The sequence below is a fragment of the Ovis canadensis genome, chromosome 1, assembly GCF_042477335.2.
Source record: "Ovis canadensis isolate MfBH-ARS-UI-01 breed Bighorn chromosome 1, ARS-UI_OviCan_v2, whole genome shotgun sequence".
Classification (NCBI taxonomy): Eukaryota; Metazoa; Chordata; class Mammalia; order Artiodactyla; family Bovidae; genus Ovis; species Ovis canadensis.
Window position 1 is genome coordinate 218,785,318 of NC_091245.1, and position 14,020 is coordinate 218,799,337.

The window sequence follows — 14,020 nt, forward strand, 5'->3', positions numbered from 1 at the left end:
TATCCAGATGGATATATATGAGGATTCCTTAGTCATTTTTTTCTTGACATCTCTGAAGATATGCAAAATTTGGAAAAACAGCAACCAACAATCACTAAATCTCTCAGGGCAACAGAATAATCACATGCAGAATCATACTATATATAAAACTTATCTTTGACAGTCCATAGCTTATCTCTAAACAACATATGGCCTTTTTCTATTTTATTCCTCTAGCTCAGGGAAGCAGAAATTCAATTACAGTGAGGGCACTTAATTTTATTTCTAATTATAGTTAATAGAAAAACCTATTGCCAAATGTTTTAATGATAACACTTGTAAATTTTATAGCCTGCCACTTCTCAATTAAAAGTGTTTGTTATAACTTCTAAGGACAAGCTTGTAAGAGTGCATTACTTGTGTGTATAATACTTATCAAATCATTTGTGACTAATAAAACTTGAGAAAAGGGGAGGAAAGGGTATTCATTTGTTCAATAACATGCTTGTCTTACACTTGCCAAACTCCTCTGTATGCTCAGAGGACCATGTGTGTAACTGTAAAAATCTGTCAGTATCATTGGATTCAAAAGACATCAATCATTTCCGTCAACAAGGAAAGAATGAAGGCTGAGTGACTCTTCTATCATTAGGAAAAGATGTGCTCAAGAGGCAAGAACGTAGTCCAGGGGGAGCTAAGCAACTATAGGTTACAGGAAAAACAGAGATCCAGACAATAATTTCACTTTGGACTGGAATATTATATTTTTCATTTCATGTGGTTCCATGTGTGCAGTAAGACATTATGTAACTCAGTCTCAGCCTTGCAATATCCACCTTGAACTTTAAAGAGGCCATCGTTGTTAAGAGTCTGGGGTCCATGAAGGCGATAGCTTCCTTTGGCTTTGGCAGAAGGCAGCATTGTGTAATGAGGATAGGGTGGCCTATACTCAAAGCTTATATTCCCAAATGACTGCTAGTCAAGTCACATGACAACTGGTTTTTTTTTTTTTTTCTTAAGACTTTATTCCAAGTGGACATCAAAACTGCTGTATTTGGACAGTTTCATGGGAGATGGTGAAGGACAGGGAAGTCTGGCGTGCTCCAGCCCATGGGGCCGCAAAGGGTCAGACATGACTGAGCAACTGAACAACAATGGGTGGAATGGAATTTTCCATGCTTTACTCCTGATTTATTATTTTATACGAAGATTTCTGAAGTTTGAACTTCAAAGACATCAAGACACAAATTCCCGTCTTCTGCGTTCTCGATTGGGTGACCTTAAGACTCTGGTTACTTCAGAGTCTCACTTTCCTTGCTTGATAACACATGAAGCCAAGGAGTTGGAAGACGGCTTATAGATGACGTCAACAAAGATCCCAGTTCTTGTGTCACCTCTGACAAGTTGTATCACTTTTTGGTTCCTGTTCCCTAGTTGTAAAATTCACCGTTTGTGGCTACCAACTGCAGTAGACGAGACTAAGATTATGTAGGCAAAGCTCCTACAACCGTGCCTGCACACTTGGCGGCTCAAGAGTGCCCGATATAATAATAATAATAGTAGTAGTAGTAATGCTAGTGAACATACCCTAGATTGATGCGGTTGAATTATGAAACTTTGGGAGAAAAGAGTCAGAAACACGGACCAGCAAAGAGGTTTAGAGGCCGGAGACCTCCTACCCGGCGGGGGCGTCCAGCCTGCGCGGAGACTTGCCTCGCCGGGCACCGCCTCGCCCCACCCCTGCTGGGCCAGCGCGAATCCCGGCGCGGAGTTCCGGGCGACGGCGCGGTCCCCACTCTGGCCCGGCCTCTTTCCCTGCTCCCCTGCCTCCAGCGGTGCCAGCTGCGCGGGAGCCCCGAGAATCCGCCGCCACCGCGCAGGTTCCTGAGGCCGCCCTCACGCCACAGGTAGGAGCCGCGCGGCCGCCGCCGGGGGCGCGCACAGCTCCTGCGGGAGCGGGTTTCCGCCGCGCTCGCTTTCCGTCCCTCCTCCCGACGGCCGCCGGCAGCGGGCCCTTCCCCGCCCAACTTGGACGCAGCCTTGGCAGCGGCGTCGGCGACGGGCACCAGCTCCCTGCGGCCTCGCGGGACCGGCCTCCTTGGCAGCATTCGGGGGCCTCCAGTGCATGCCTTCGGCCCGGATTCCTGCAGAGTCGACGCCGTCAACTTGGGCGCGCACTTTTGCCGGGGCAGGTGGCTCTGGACTGCAGAGCCGCGCTGGCTCCAGGCCGAAGTTGAGGGCGTCTTCTGCAGGTGTATCCGTCTAGCTCGCCGCGGGGCCCCCAGTACAAGTGTGTCCGGTGACTCTAGGTCATCTCGCGGCCCTGGGGTCCGCTTGTGCTGTGGGATGACCGAGATGGCGGTGGCGGTAGGAACAGTATCCCAAAGCAACCAGGAAGTGCTGTGTCCCGAGGCTGAGCGCCCAGCCCTCCAGATGCACCGTCCTGGGCGTGTGACTACACAGCTGCCAGCTGTGGCGCCCACGAAGTGATGACGCCGGGGCGGGGCAGGGATAAGGGCGCAAGGACCTGGGTGTGTATAAAGGGGCTCCAGCTTCAGGTATGTGGGACTTAGGTCTCAGATCCAAGAAAGTGGAGCTTCAAGCCTAGGATAGGATTGTGTGAGGCCCTTCAGAACTATCACCATGCCTGTATTTGCTCCTTCTAGTTTCGGATTATTGCCATCTTTACTGTCTTTGTAAAGTACTAAAGGCAAGTAGGTTCTTAAGGACCACAACCGTTTATGCGTTTGATTATCCCTAAGTTTTTCCCCGAAATGAGGAGTTCCCTTACTTTACTTGCCAGGCCTACCGGTTTCAGTTTAGACCGCCCTTTGAGTGCTTTCTCAGGGCTTCAGGGAGGCCAGGTATCCCCAGACCTCGGTGCTATGTTAAATGGCTAACTAAAGGTGGCGCAATGAAAGTCTAAAGAATGAAAATTAATCTATAGTTTGAACTATTAACAGACTCCACAATTACACACTGCCTCTTTGAATAAGATTTTCTTTCAGCATTGTTTTATGATAACATACAAGTGAATAGGGCACAGTCTTTTAGCTTGAATTTGTACACAGCCTTTAAATGTTGTTTTAGGATCTTTTCACTAATTGTCTGAGCTCCCTGCTTGTCTTCTCAGGATCTAGTATAACTCACAATCCATATGAAAAGTGTGAGTAGTTAAGGCTTTGAGAAAGGTGTGTCTTTAACATGTTTGTACCTGATGTTAGAGTATTTGGGAACCACGCCTAGAAGTGCTGTATTTAGGCTTGTTGATTCGCTTACAACTAGGCAGTGGGGGATCCTGCTCCTTGGAAGTTGTCCGATTACTAAATGTGCATTTCTTAATTAAAAATGATTTGTTACAAAATTCATTTACCTTTAACTCTTATAGGGTTTTCCATGTTATTTTATTTTTGTTGTGTTGATATACATAACATAAAATTTTTCATTTTAACCATTTTTTAGTATGTAATTCAGTGGCATTAAGTACTTTCATATTATTGTGCTCCCATCACAACTATCCCTCCACAACTCTTTATTTTTTTAGTTTTAATAACATTTCAATGCGAATGACTACAATACAAGCTTTAGTTTTCTCACTAAGCAAAGTCTGAGTTCCTTCTCATATTTTTAGAGAAATTCACTTTTAAAGAAGAAAGTTGAAAAGGTATAACCAGACTGTGTTTAGTAAATTTTATCCCCATCAGGAAAGCCCTAATACTTTACTCTGTGAGGATAAACTCCTGCGCTAGGTTGCTTCAGTCGTGTCCAACTCTTTGCAACCCTATTGGCTATAGCCCGTCAGGCTCCTCTGTCCATGGGATTCTCCAGGCAAGAATACTTGAGTGGGTTGCCTGGCTCTCCTCCAGGGGATCTTCCTGACCCAGGGATTGAACCTCATCTCTTAAGTCTCTTGCATTGGCAGGCGGGTTTTTTTTACCACCTGGGAAACCCAGAGGATAAGCTTGCTGCTGCTGTTGCTGCTGCTGCTGCTAAGTCACTTCAGTCATGTTCAACTCTGTGCGACCCCATAGACGGCAGCCCACCAGGCTCCCCCATCCCTGGGATTCTCCAGGCAAGGGCACTGGAGTGGGTTGCCATTTCCTTCTCCAATGCATAAAAGTGAAAAGTGAAACTGAAGTCGCTCGGTCGTGTAAGACTCTTCGCGACCCCATGGACTGCAGCCCACCAGAGAGTTTTTCTGTTTGTTTGTTTTCTGGATGTGCCAGTGGCTTTCAGAGTCTTAGTTCCCAGACAAGGGACTAAACCCGTGTCCTGAGCAGTGAGAGTGCGGAGTCCTAACCACTGGATGGCCAGGGAATTCCCTAGAGTTGTTGTTGGTAGTTTTCTCTCCTTAATCTCTAACAGATGAAATTCCTTTGTCTCCTTAGCAGCTCTGTAGCATGTTTCCAAATTATGCTCGAGCTCAGGTTGTGCACCCTTTTAACTAAAAGGAGTTTTGATTGAGCTAGCTCCTAGGTGTAGCAGTTTCCTTTCCACTCTAGATGTTTACTAAACATTGATGGACCCAGAGGACCCAGTACATAAGATGTGACCCTTTAAACTCTTAGTTTGAGTCACTGTGTACATAAGAGAAGCTGTAGCTGTGCAGGACCTGGTTTGATGTTTTTAATTCTTTAAGTCTTAGCACCACAAAATAAAATGTATTCTCCCACCAGGGTGTGGATAAATGTTTTTGCAGGGTTAAAATGAGAAACTCATACCCTAAATGTCTCATAAGCCTGTGACATTTCTGATTAGAAAAGGGATGGTACAAATCCTGTCTCATGCTGTAGTGGAAATGCCTTCCAATGTATTTCCCTAAATTCACAGGCCAGTGTAAAATCTGTATCCCAGATGTTTTAATGCTGGGTTTTTAAATGAAAGTATATAGTAGGCGTTTCATAGTGTCACAGCTGCTTTTTTGTTTCTTTTGTGTTGTGAAACTTGCTTAATTTTTTAATTTATTGAACAAACATTCTGTGACAAAATACAAAATGATTTGTGTATTCAGTCAACACTTAAAGGTACTTTCTGTGCACCAGACACTATTCTAAGCATTTTACACACATGAGCACATTTTATTCTCAAGATAACCCTGTGAAGTAGGTATATAATAGTCCTACCAGCCCCTTTTATAGATGAGTCATTGGAGGTACAGCAAGCTAGCCTATGGCAGAGCTGGGATTCCATTGCAGGCATCTTGAACGCAGGGTTTTGGCACTGCTGTCTCATCAGAAAAATATAGCCAGAGATTCCACCCTCCTAACAATTTTTTTCATATTGTTATATTGCTGTCTTGTCCTTATCCTTAGGGAATAATAACTTGGCATAATTGCAATCGAAGTGCAGCTCAGACAACCCATTCAATTCCTTTATTTTTCATCTGGAGAATGAAATGGCAACCCTCTCCAGTATTCTTGCCTGGGAAATCCCATGGACAGAGGAGCCTTGTGGGCTATAGTCCATGGGGTCGCAAAGAGTGGGACATGACTGAGCAACTTTCACACGCACATACACACGCACACATTTTTCACTAGCAGAAATTAAAGTGGAATGTGGTTTTGTCAGGCTCTGTGAGCACTGAGACAGGGTCCTAGAGAGTCTCTGCTGCTGGTCTTCTTGCCTCTTGATTGTGAGGAGTTTTGGACAGGGATCCTGAAAGAGTCTTGGAGGCCAGGATGTGTGTATAGGGAGGCAGTATTTGCCAATCAGGGAGGAAATACTTCTGTATTTTAATAATCATATGACCAGTACTCTTGCCTGGAAAATCCCATGGATGGAGGAGCCTGATAGGCTGCAGTCCATGGGGTCGCGAAGAGTCAGACATGACTGAGCGACTTCAGTTTCACTTTTCACTTTCATGCATTGGAGAAAGAAATGGCAACCCACTCCAGTGCTCTTGCCTGGAGAATCCCAGGGAAGGGGGAGCCTGGTGGGCTGCCGTCTATGGGGTCGCACAGAGTTGGACATGACTAAAGCGACTTAGCAGCAGCAGCAGCAGAAGCATGACCATCCCAGAGCTAATCTGCCAAATGAAGGCCTGGGTTTTATCCCAGGTGGACAGAACAGAAGCTTGTGGCTGACCGTAGGCCATGGAAAGTCTTGCTGTAGGGCTCCAGAACGCCAATTCCTTCCCCAGCCTGTGCCCTCAAGTTCCCCTCTGGATGAGAGGAATATTTTATTCTGTACTCAATCATTTTTTGCACTTTTTGGATCTGGAGTTGGGAACCTTTTGAAAGCCTCTGACGCACAAAAGAAAATCAGCCAAGAGCAACAGGGAAATAAAAATAACTCTGTCTGGTCGGCTCTTTTGTTGAGAGAGGGAGAGACTTCTAAGGGCATAAATTGACAAACTTTATATTAAGGACAGGAAAATCAAAGTTCAGTATTCAACAGTGATTTTTTTTTTTTCCAAAGTAGGCTCTTGCAGACAGTAAGTGAATTTGGATGAAGGAGAATAAGGAATAAACATGGGAAAAAGCAGGTGGTGGAGTGGGAGGGAGAAGCCAGTGCGGAGGGGAACCAGCACAGGGGAAGACAGGGTGCTGAAAGTTTGGTCAGTTCTTTACACAAGCTTGAGCTTCCGTGTGATTCTGCGTAACAATCCCTTTGAAATGTCAAGTGTAGATGAAAATTATCTTTTCTTTGGTTTATCTTAAAGTGATTATTTATTTATGGTTTTTCTATTGAGTTAACATTGATTTATAACATTATGTAAGTTTCATGTGTACAGCATTCCATTTCTACTTCTGGATACACTGTGCTGCGCTCTGCTGTGCTAAGTCCCTTCAGTCGTGTCTGACTCTTTGTGACCCTATGGCCTGTAGCCTGCCAGGTTCCTCTGTCCATGGGATTCTCCAGGCAATAGTACTGGAGTGGGTTGTCATGCCCTCCTTCAGGGGATCTTCCCAACCCAGGGATCCAACCCACATTTCTTACGTCTCCTGCTTTGCCAGGCAGGTTCTTTACCACTAGTGCCACCTGGGAAGCCCCTGTATACACTACAGCCACCAAAATTTTTAGTTACATCTATCTCCATATATTTGATCCCCCTTATCCATTTCATCCTCCCCACCATCCCTCCCACCCCCCAACCCTTTCACTCTAGCAACTCACTACTTTGTTCTCTGTATCTGTGTGTTTGGTTTGTTTAATTTTTTTTTTCTTTTTAGTTTGTGTTTTAACAAATGAGTGAAATCATATAGTATTTGTTTTCACTTAACATAATATCCTCAAGGTCCAGTTATACTGTTCAAAAGGCTGGATTTCACCTTTTTCTTGGCTGAGTAATATTCCATTGTAATTATCACGTCTTTTTTTTAAACAGTCATTTATTTTACAAAGTTGTTTAAATCCACTCTTTAGCAACGTTTAAAAGGCATATTTAAAAATGTATTTTCCAACTTGTTAGTGTTCACTAAAGTTAAAGTCACCAGACATCCTCATGGAGCTTCAGTATTCCTGGGCCTCCACAGGCCTTCTCCATTTGGATCAGTAACGTAGCATGAGAGGTTAAACCGTCCACCAGTTAATGTTCATGTCTAGGAATGCCATGCGCCTTTACATTGTCTTCCCACACATGACCTCATTTGCAAGCCAAACAACATTACTGATGCTCCCATTTACAGTTTAGAATGCTAGGCCTCAGAGAAGCAATTAGCCACGTTCACACATCTAATAATTAATTTTTAATCTGAGGATTCCACATCTTCTTTATCCATTCATTCATTCATGGGCACTTAAGTTGTCTCCATATCCATTATAAATAATGCTGTAATGAACATAGAGGTGCATATATCTTTTTTAATTAGTGTTTTTTATTATTTGGCTAACTATGCAGAAACAGGACAGCTGGATCATACAGTAGTTCTAGACTTAATTTTTTGAGGGATCTCCACACTATTTCCCAAAATGGCTGCAGCCATTTACAGTCCCATCAACAGTGTATGAAGCTTCCCCTTTCTCCACTTCCTTGCCAGCTTGTTATTTCTTGCCTTTTTGATCATAGCCTTTGTAACAGGCATGTGGTGATACCTCATTGTGGTTTTGATTTGGATTTCCATAATAATTAGTGATGTTGAACATTTCTTCATGTGCCCATTAGCCATCTGTATGTCTTCTTGGAAAAATGTTTATTCATCTCCTCTGCCCATTTTTAAATTGGGTTGTTTGTTTTTTTGTTGTTATATGAGTTCTTTTTATATTTTAGATGTCAACCCTTTATTGAATATATGGTTTGTAAATATCTTCTCCCATTTGGTAGGTTGTCTTTTCATTTTGTTGATAGTTTCCTTTGCTGTTCAGAAACTTTTTAGTCTGATTTAGTCCCACTTGTTCATTTTTACTTTTGTTTCCCTTGCCTGAGGAGACAAATCCAGAAAGATATCGCTAAGACCACTGTCAAAGTGCATACTGCCTATGTTTTCTTCTAGGAGCTTTATGGTTTCAGGTCTTACATTCAAGTCTTTATCTTGAAGTGATCTTATTGTTGCTTAAAATCATTGCTAATCAATAAAGCATGTGGACAAAGAGATACCAGGTAACTCTTAGCCCCTGCTTGGAATCTTCATACTAACCTAGTCTATTTTTGTTTACACTCTTTTTTATGAATGGTTTTACATATAGCATGATATTAGAATCACTGGGTTTTCAATTATTTTATCGCTTGTCTTCCCCATGAGAGGTCACTGACTGTTTTTTTTCACTTTTGCGTCTCCGCTGCTCATTGTCGTGTACAATTAGATGTGAGCTGAATCGGTGTGATTCATTTTATTCAAAATATGTAAATATTTCCAGAAAAGATTATTATAATGAATGTTTTACTTATTGATTTGTTCTGCTGTGCCACTTAACTTTCAGAAATAAACTTGTAGAAGTGCAGTGGACAGTCTGTGGCATTTTGAATTTGCAGCCAGTTTACTCATTTCATTGGTCTTTTCCTGCATTATTTTCTACCTGAATTCTGATGAAAGAGTCCTTTGAAATAAGGAGATTGGGGAGGTAGCAGAGGATTGAGGTGTGGGTTCCAAAATCATATTATCTTAAGGAAAAAAAGAATCACCTGATAGAATTTTGTAGATGCTAAATATTTCAAAGCTAGGAACATGGAGCAAAGATTTTTTTTACCCTAACCCCGGTCCCAACCCCAATCTGCCACTGTCTTGTCTGGAAATGTAGGGTGATGGGGCAGTGATGAATCAAACCAGGTCTTGTAAAGCGAGTAAGGTAAATAACAGTAAGGCACAGTTGAGCCCCACAAGTTCCTCACCAGGAGTAATGACCACAGTCCTTGTCCTAGGAGCCTGAGGACTCGAGCACCATGTGGCCTGAGACAAATAACTTAAAAGTCCCCTATACCTTGGTTTCCCTATCTGTAGAATGGGGATAAAAATCATACCTATCTCATAGGATTGTGGGGACTGCAGGAAATGATGCCTGTAAAGCATTTAGCTTAGAGCCTGGGATTTCCTGGTGCCTCGGTGGTAAAGAATCTGCCTGCCAGTGCAGAGATGCAGGTTCAGTCCCTGGGTCGGGAAGATCCCCTGGAGAAGGAAATGGCAACTCACTCCAGTATTCTTACCTGGAGCATCCCACGGACAGAAGAGCCTGGCGGGCTATAGTCCGTGGGATTGTAAAAGGGTTGGACCCAGCTTAGCAACTAAATAACAACTGGAACATAGAAATGACACAATAAATGTTAGTTGCCGTCTTTCGAAAAGCTCTCCCCACTCCATCCCAGGTCTAGCAGGAGTGACATCCCTAAATAGCCAAGCAAATCACTGTTGGAGGAGACATGGAGGTGGGGCCTTATGGGAATATGGACCAGGGGGAAATGAATTTTTCCTGAGAGGAATTCTTGAGTAAGTATGGCATTCCGTGAGACCCCAGTGATGAGAAGCAATAGGAAAGCTTCAGGCAACAGAGCTAGTTACAACTAGGGATAATGGGCTATATGCCTTTGATAATCATGCTTTTCGGTATATGTTTTGACATTAGGTAGAAAATTTGATTTTTTCTTAATTTACAAACATAGGATGGCATTTGGGCTTCGCAGGTGGTGCAGTGGCTTCCCTGGTGGCTCAGCTGGTAAAGAATCCGCCTGCAATGCAGGAGACCAGTGGCACAGTGGTAAAGAATCCACCTGCCAAAAGCAGGAGATGCAAGAGACATCTCTCGATCCCTGGGTGGGGAAGATCCCTTGGAGAAGGAAATAGCAACCCACTCCAGTATTCTTGCTGGAAAATCCCGTGGACAGAGGAGCCTGCTGGGCTGCAGTCCATGGGGTCAGAAAGGATCAGACACACTGTCTGCATGTGCACACACAGGGTGGCATTTATTTATAGTAGGAGAAGCGTGATTTGTCTTTCTTTTCCGACGAGTGTATGTATGGAGGTATATTTTTAAAGTATATTTAGAATTAACAATAGGGTGTGCTCTGAAGGGAAGAGTGAACTAGTTCGCGCTGTGTTGGAATAACATGCCTCCCATCACGTTCCTTGCCTCCATGTTAAATGGCGAGAGGGCGTCACAGGCTTCGCCAGCTTTCTAGGGGTGTGGGTGACACATATCTGCATGATTCATGGATGGAAGTGTAGACTGTGTGTCAGTAACCGACACCAGCCGTTTTCACACTTGAAGGAAAAAAATGTTGTTACTGTCCCCTGCCCTGCCCCTAAGAACTGCTTTTCTAAATGAACACTTCTCTGAAATCCCAGTATGTAGAACACCCTAAGCACAGCCGTCCTTGAGGATTCCTAGATGGGGCCAGTGAACCAGCTGTGTCCTCCCTCCCTGCCCACATCCTGGCACAGGCAGCTGCCCCTTAGCAGCTGGAACTGTGGGGCTCCTTGGAGCAGACGTGAAAGCACTGCTGTACGGCTGTTGGAGGGAAGAGAAGACGAAGGCCTGAAGAGGGAAAGGAGAGGAAAGGCAGTGGACTGTTTTTTTTTTTTCCAGAAGCTTTTGCCAGTGGTGCACTGGAACTGACATGCTGAGAGCTGGTTTTAAATTTTCAGGAATTTCATGAGCCAGTTGTTAAACATGCCATTATGAAACAACAGATTGCCTAAGTTTAGGTTTTAAACTTATGTTAAATGCATTATATTGAAAACAAAAGTAGTGTCTTGAGTTGGAGATGTAGTTGGAGGTAAAGAAGTACTCCAAGTTGTGCAGTGTTCTTAACTATCTTTTCCTATTAGCTAGTATAATTTTGGTTTCATACTTTTTTCTTTATCTCAGCTGCATCCACTTTATATTTTTTCTTCCCAACTTGTATAAGATTTCTTTCTTTCTTTCTTTCTTTTTTTTGTTTAATTGCATTAAGTATGACATCTATCATGGTGTTGAATACAGTCAGGAAAGTCCCTGGAGGAGGGCATGGTAACCCACTCCAGTATTCTTGTCTTGAGAATCCCATGGACAGAGGAGCCTGGCGGGCTACAGTCCATGGGGTCGCAAAGAGTTCAACTCAACTGAAGTGACTTAGCACTCACGCATGTGTGATCGGTAATAGCAGACAATCTTTCTTCCTATTCCTAGGAGAAAACCTTCAACTTCTCCTTAAATGATATTAGCTATACATTTTTAAGTTAATCTTTATTAGACTATAAAATTTTACTTCGCTTTTTCTTTTCTATTACTTTTATAAATTATGAGTGGACATATAGTTATACCAAGTGCATTTTCCCTTAACTGCATTCACTTTAATCCTTGATTCTATTTGTCTGTAGAGATAAGAGTCTTCAGATTCAGCTTTCCCGTTCAGGGCAAGCTTGCCCTCTCCTCACTCCCAGTTAGCCATTCTAAGGTCTGGCTAAACAAAATCACCTGGGAGCTTGATTAAATTCAGAGTCCCAGGTTCTGTCATGTACCTACTAAATTGGGTTTCTTGGAGTGGGGGTGACTCAGTGCAGTATAGTGTGAGTTCCTTTGGGATTCTGATGATCCTCCCATGTACCTGCTTGGCCCCTGTGGGCACTTGCTGCCCAGCCCTGGGGGCTCCATGTGCCCAGTGTAGTGTCAAGTCATTTGGGCTACTGGACCCTGGCCACATTGCCGGAGAGTCTTGACTTTTATGTTTGGCCTCAAATTCTCTTCCTGTGAGACAACTTTCAGAGTCTGCCTCTTGGCCCCATGAACCTGTTTCTCAGATAAGGGCCTGACTCCCTGAGCTCAGATCTGTTGGGGCCTAGATCCTCACCTAAGGATACAGCTCTGCATGGTACGTGGAGACTAGCAGGGGAGTCAGCTGTGCTAGGTTTATTCCCACGTTAGCCTCAGTTTTCATCTTTCTGAACTACAGTTGCCCGTCTCTGGGGCTGGTCGGGGGGGTTCTGTTTCTGGAACGTACCAACCTGGTTCCACTTCAGGGCTTTGCATTGTGCTGTTCCCTCTGCCAGAAACACCCTTCTTCTGAGTCTGCGTGGTGTGCGTCTTTTTGACATTTGGGTCAATGACGAAAGGTTCAAATATCACCTCTCTGAAAAGTCTTTCCCTGACCATCAAATCTGCCTCCCTGCCTAGTCTGCATTACCTTGCTCATAGCCTCACTGTCCTAGCTATTCCTGTGGGTGATTTTCACCCCAGCACTGATCACTATGAGTTTTTCTTCACGTCTTGAATACTGAGTTTTCTACACATGAACATAAGCTCCATGAGAGCTGGCATTTGCCTGGCATGTAGTAGGTGCTCACTAATTGTAAAATGCCTCTCTGAACTACTGTGTGAGTATGTGATGTTAGTGTGAACCCTGGGTTCCCAGGTGATTCATCAGTTCTTGTTATCACTCTTTCCCGATTCCACAGATGTTACGTTTAGGACAGTGATGCATTGCTGAGATATTACTGCCATTTGGAACAAGGGCCACTCTAAATCGATGGGAAACAAAATCTGTAGCCCTGTATATGAATGTTTCCTTTTATTTGCAGAGAGCTTGTAAGGGTTGATTCAGCTGTAGCTGTTTGTCCTGTGGGTGATTAATCTGTGATAAAATGGATCAATTAAACATGAAAGTAGTGTAAAATAAACCTGATAGATTTGGGGAAATTCCTGTTTTCCTCCCTCTTTGAGTTCAATTGGGGTGGTGTTGGGTGGGGTGATGGGGTAAGAGGGCTATACATCACTCTGTAAAACTCAGGAGTCCAGAAGGACATGCTGGAGAGGTTTGTCCTATCTGATGTCACAGGGAACAGAGTTGACTAATGAGGAAGTAAATTTTACAGATCTGTGGCCAAGGAAGGCCAGTAGGGCTGGTGGTGAAAGCCATCACCTTGTGTTTGCTGCTCCTACTGGTGCTGGTAAGTTCGTCAGTGGTCTTTTGATGCCAACAGAGTGCTCAGCATGTGCTTGAGCAGCAAGATGTGGTTCCACTGGCACAGAGTTTGTGGTCTAATACAGTCAGTTAAAGGCTGGACTGAGTTGTGCAGCACAGTGCTGCTAGGCTGCCTACAGTGGGCTGGTGTTTTGTTACAACACATCCCAGTTTTTCATGATAGTGATTTCAGTCTGCTCTAGGTTTGGAGCAGCAGCTAGGGTAAGAGATGCAGAGAGCAAAGCTCTGAACTTCTCTAAACTTTGCTTTCCATAAAAGTATCTCATTTGAAAAAAGCATGATTTTATATATTTATTTTTTAAAAAGTAAACTTTGTGTTTCAGATTCACAGAAAAGTTTTGAGGATGGAGAAGTGAAAAAGTGAAAGTGTTGGTTGCCCAGTGTTTGACTCTTTGTGAGCCTATGACTGTATCTCACCAGGCTCTTCTGTCCATGGAATTCTCCAGGCAAGAATACTGGAGTGGGTTTCCATTCCCTTCTTCAGGGGATCTTTCTGACCCAGGGTTTGAACCCAGGTCTCCTGTTTTGCAGGAAGATTCTTAACCATCTGAGCCAGATGGTTAACTAGGGAAGCCCAAGAATACTGGAGTGGCTAGCCATTTTGAGGATGGTATACATGGGTAAACTATGGTTTCGTCTCTTATTAACATCTTATATTGGGGTGGCACTTCTGTTATAATTAATGAATCAATACTAATGTATTGTTATTAA

The 14,020-nt window shown here is 43.7% G+C and overlaps 1 protein-coding gene across 12 annotated transcripts in view; it reads left to right on the forward strand.

The window, feature by feature from the left end:
* Nucleotides 1-984: 984 nt before the first annotated feature.
* PLD1 (phospholipase D1) overlaps nucleotides 985-14,020 on the forward strand; it is a 284,818-nt gene continuing 271,782 nt past the window's right edge. For 9 of the 12 annotated variants that reach the window (XR_011250438.1, XR_011250449.1, XM_069560117.1 and 6 more), the window contains exon 1: nucleotides 985-1,886. Coding sequence is in view for 7 of the 12 variants with exons in the window: in XM_069560117.1 (XP_069416218.1) it covers nucleotides 1,576-1,886 (311 nt within the window). In the remaining 5 variants the exon portion in view is untranslated. The remainder of the gene's footprint in view (nucleotides 1,887-14,020) is intronic. The other 3 variants (XM_069560196.1, XM_069560148.1, XM_069560165.1) reach the window with 2 other exon arrangements.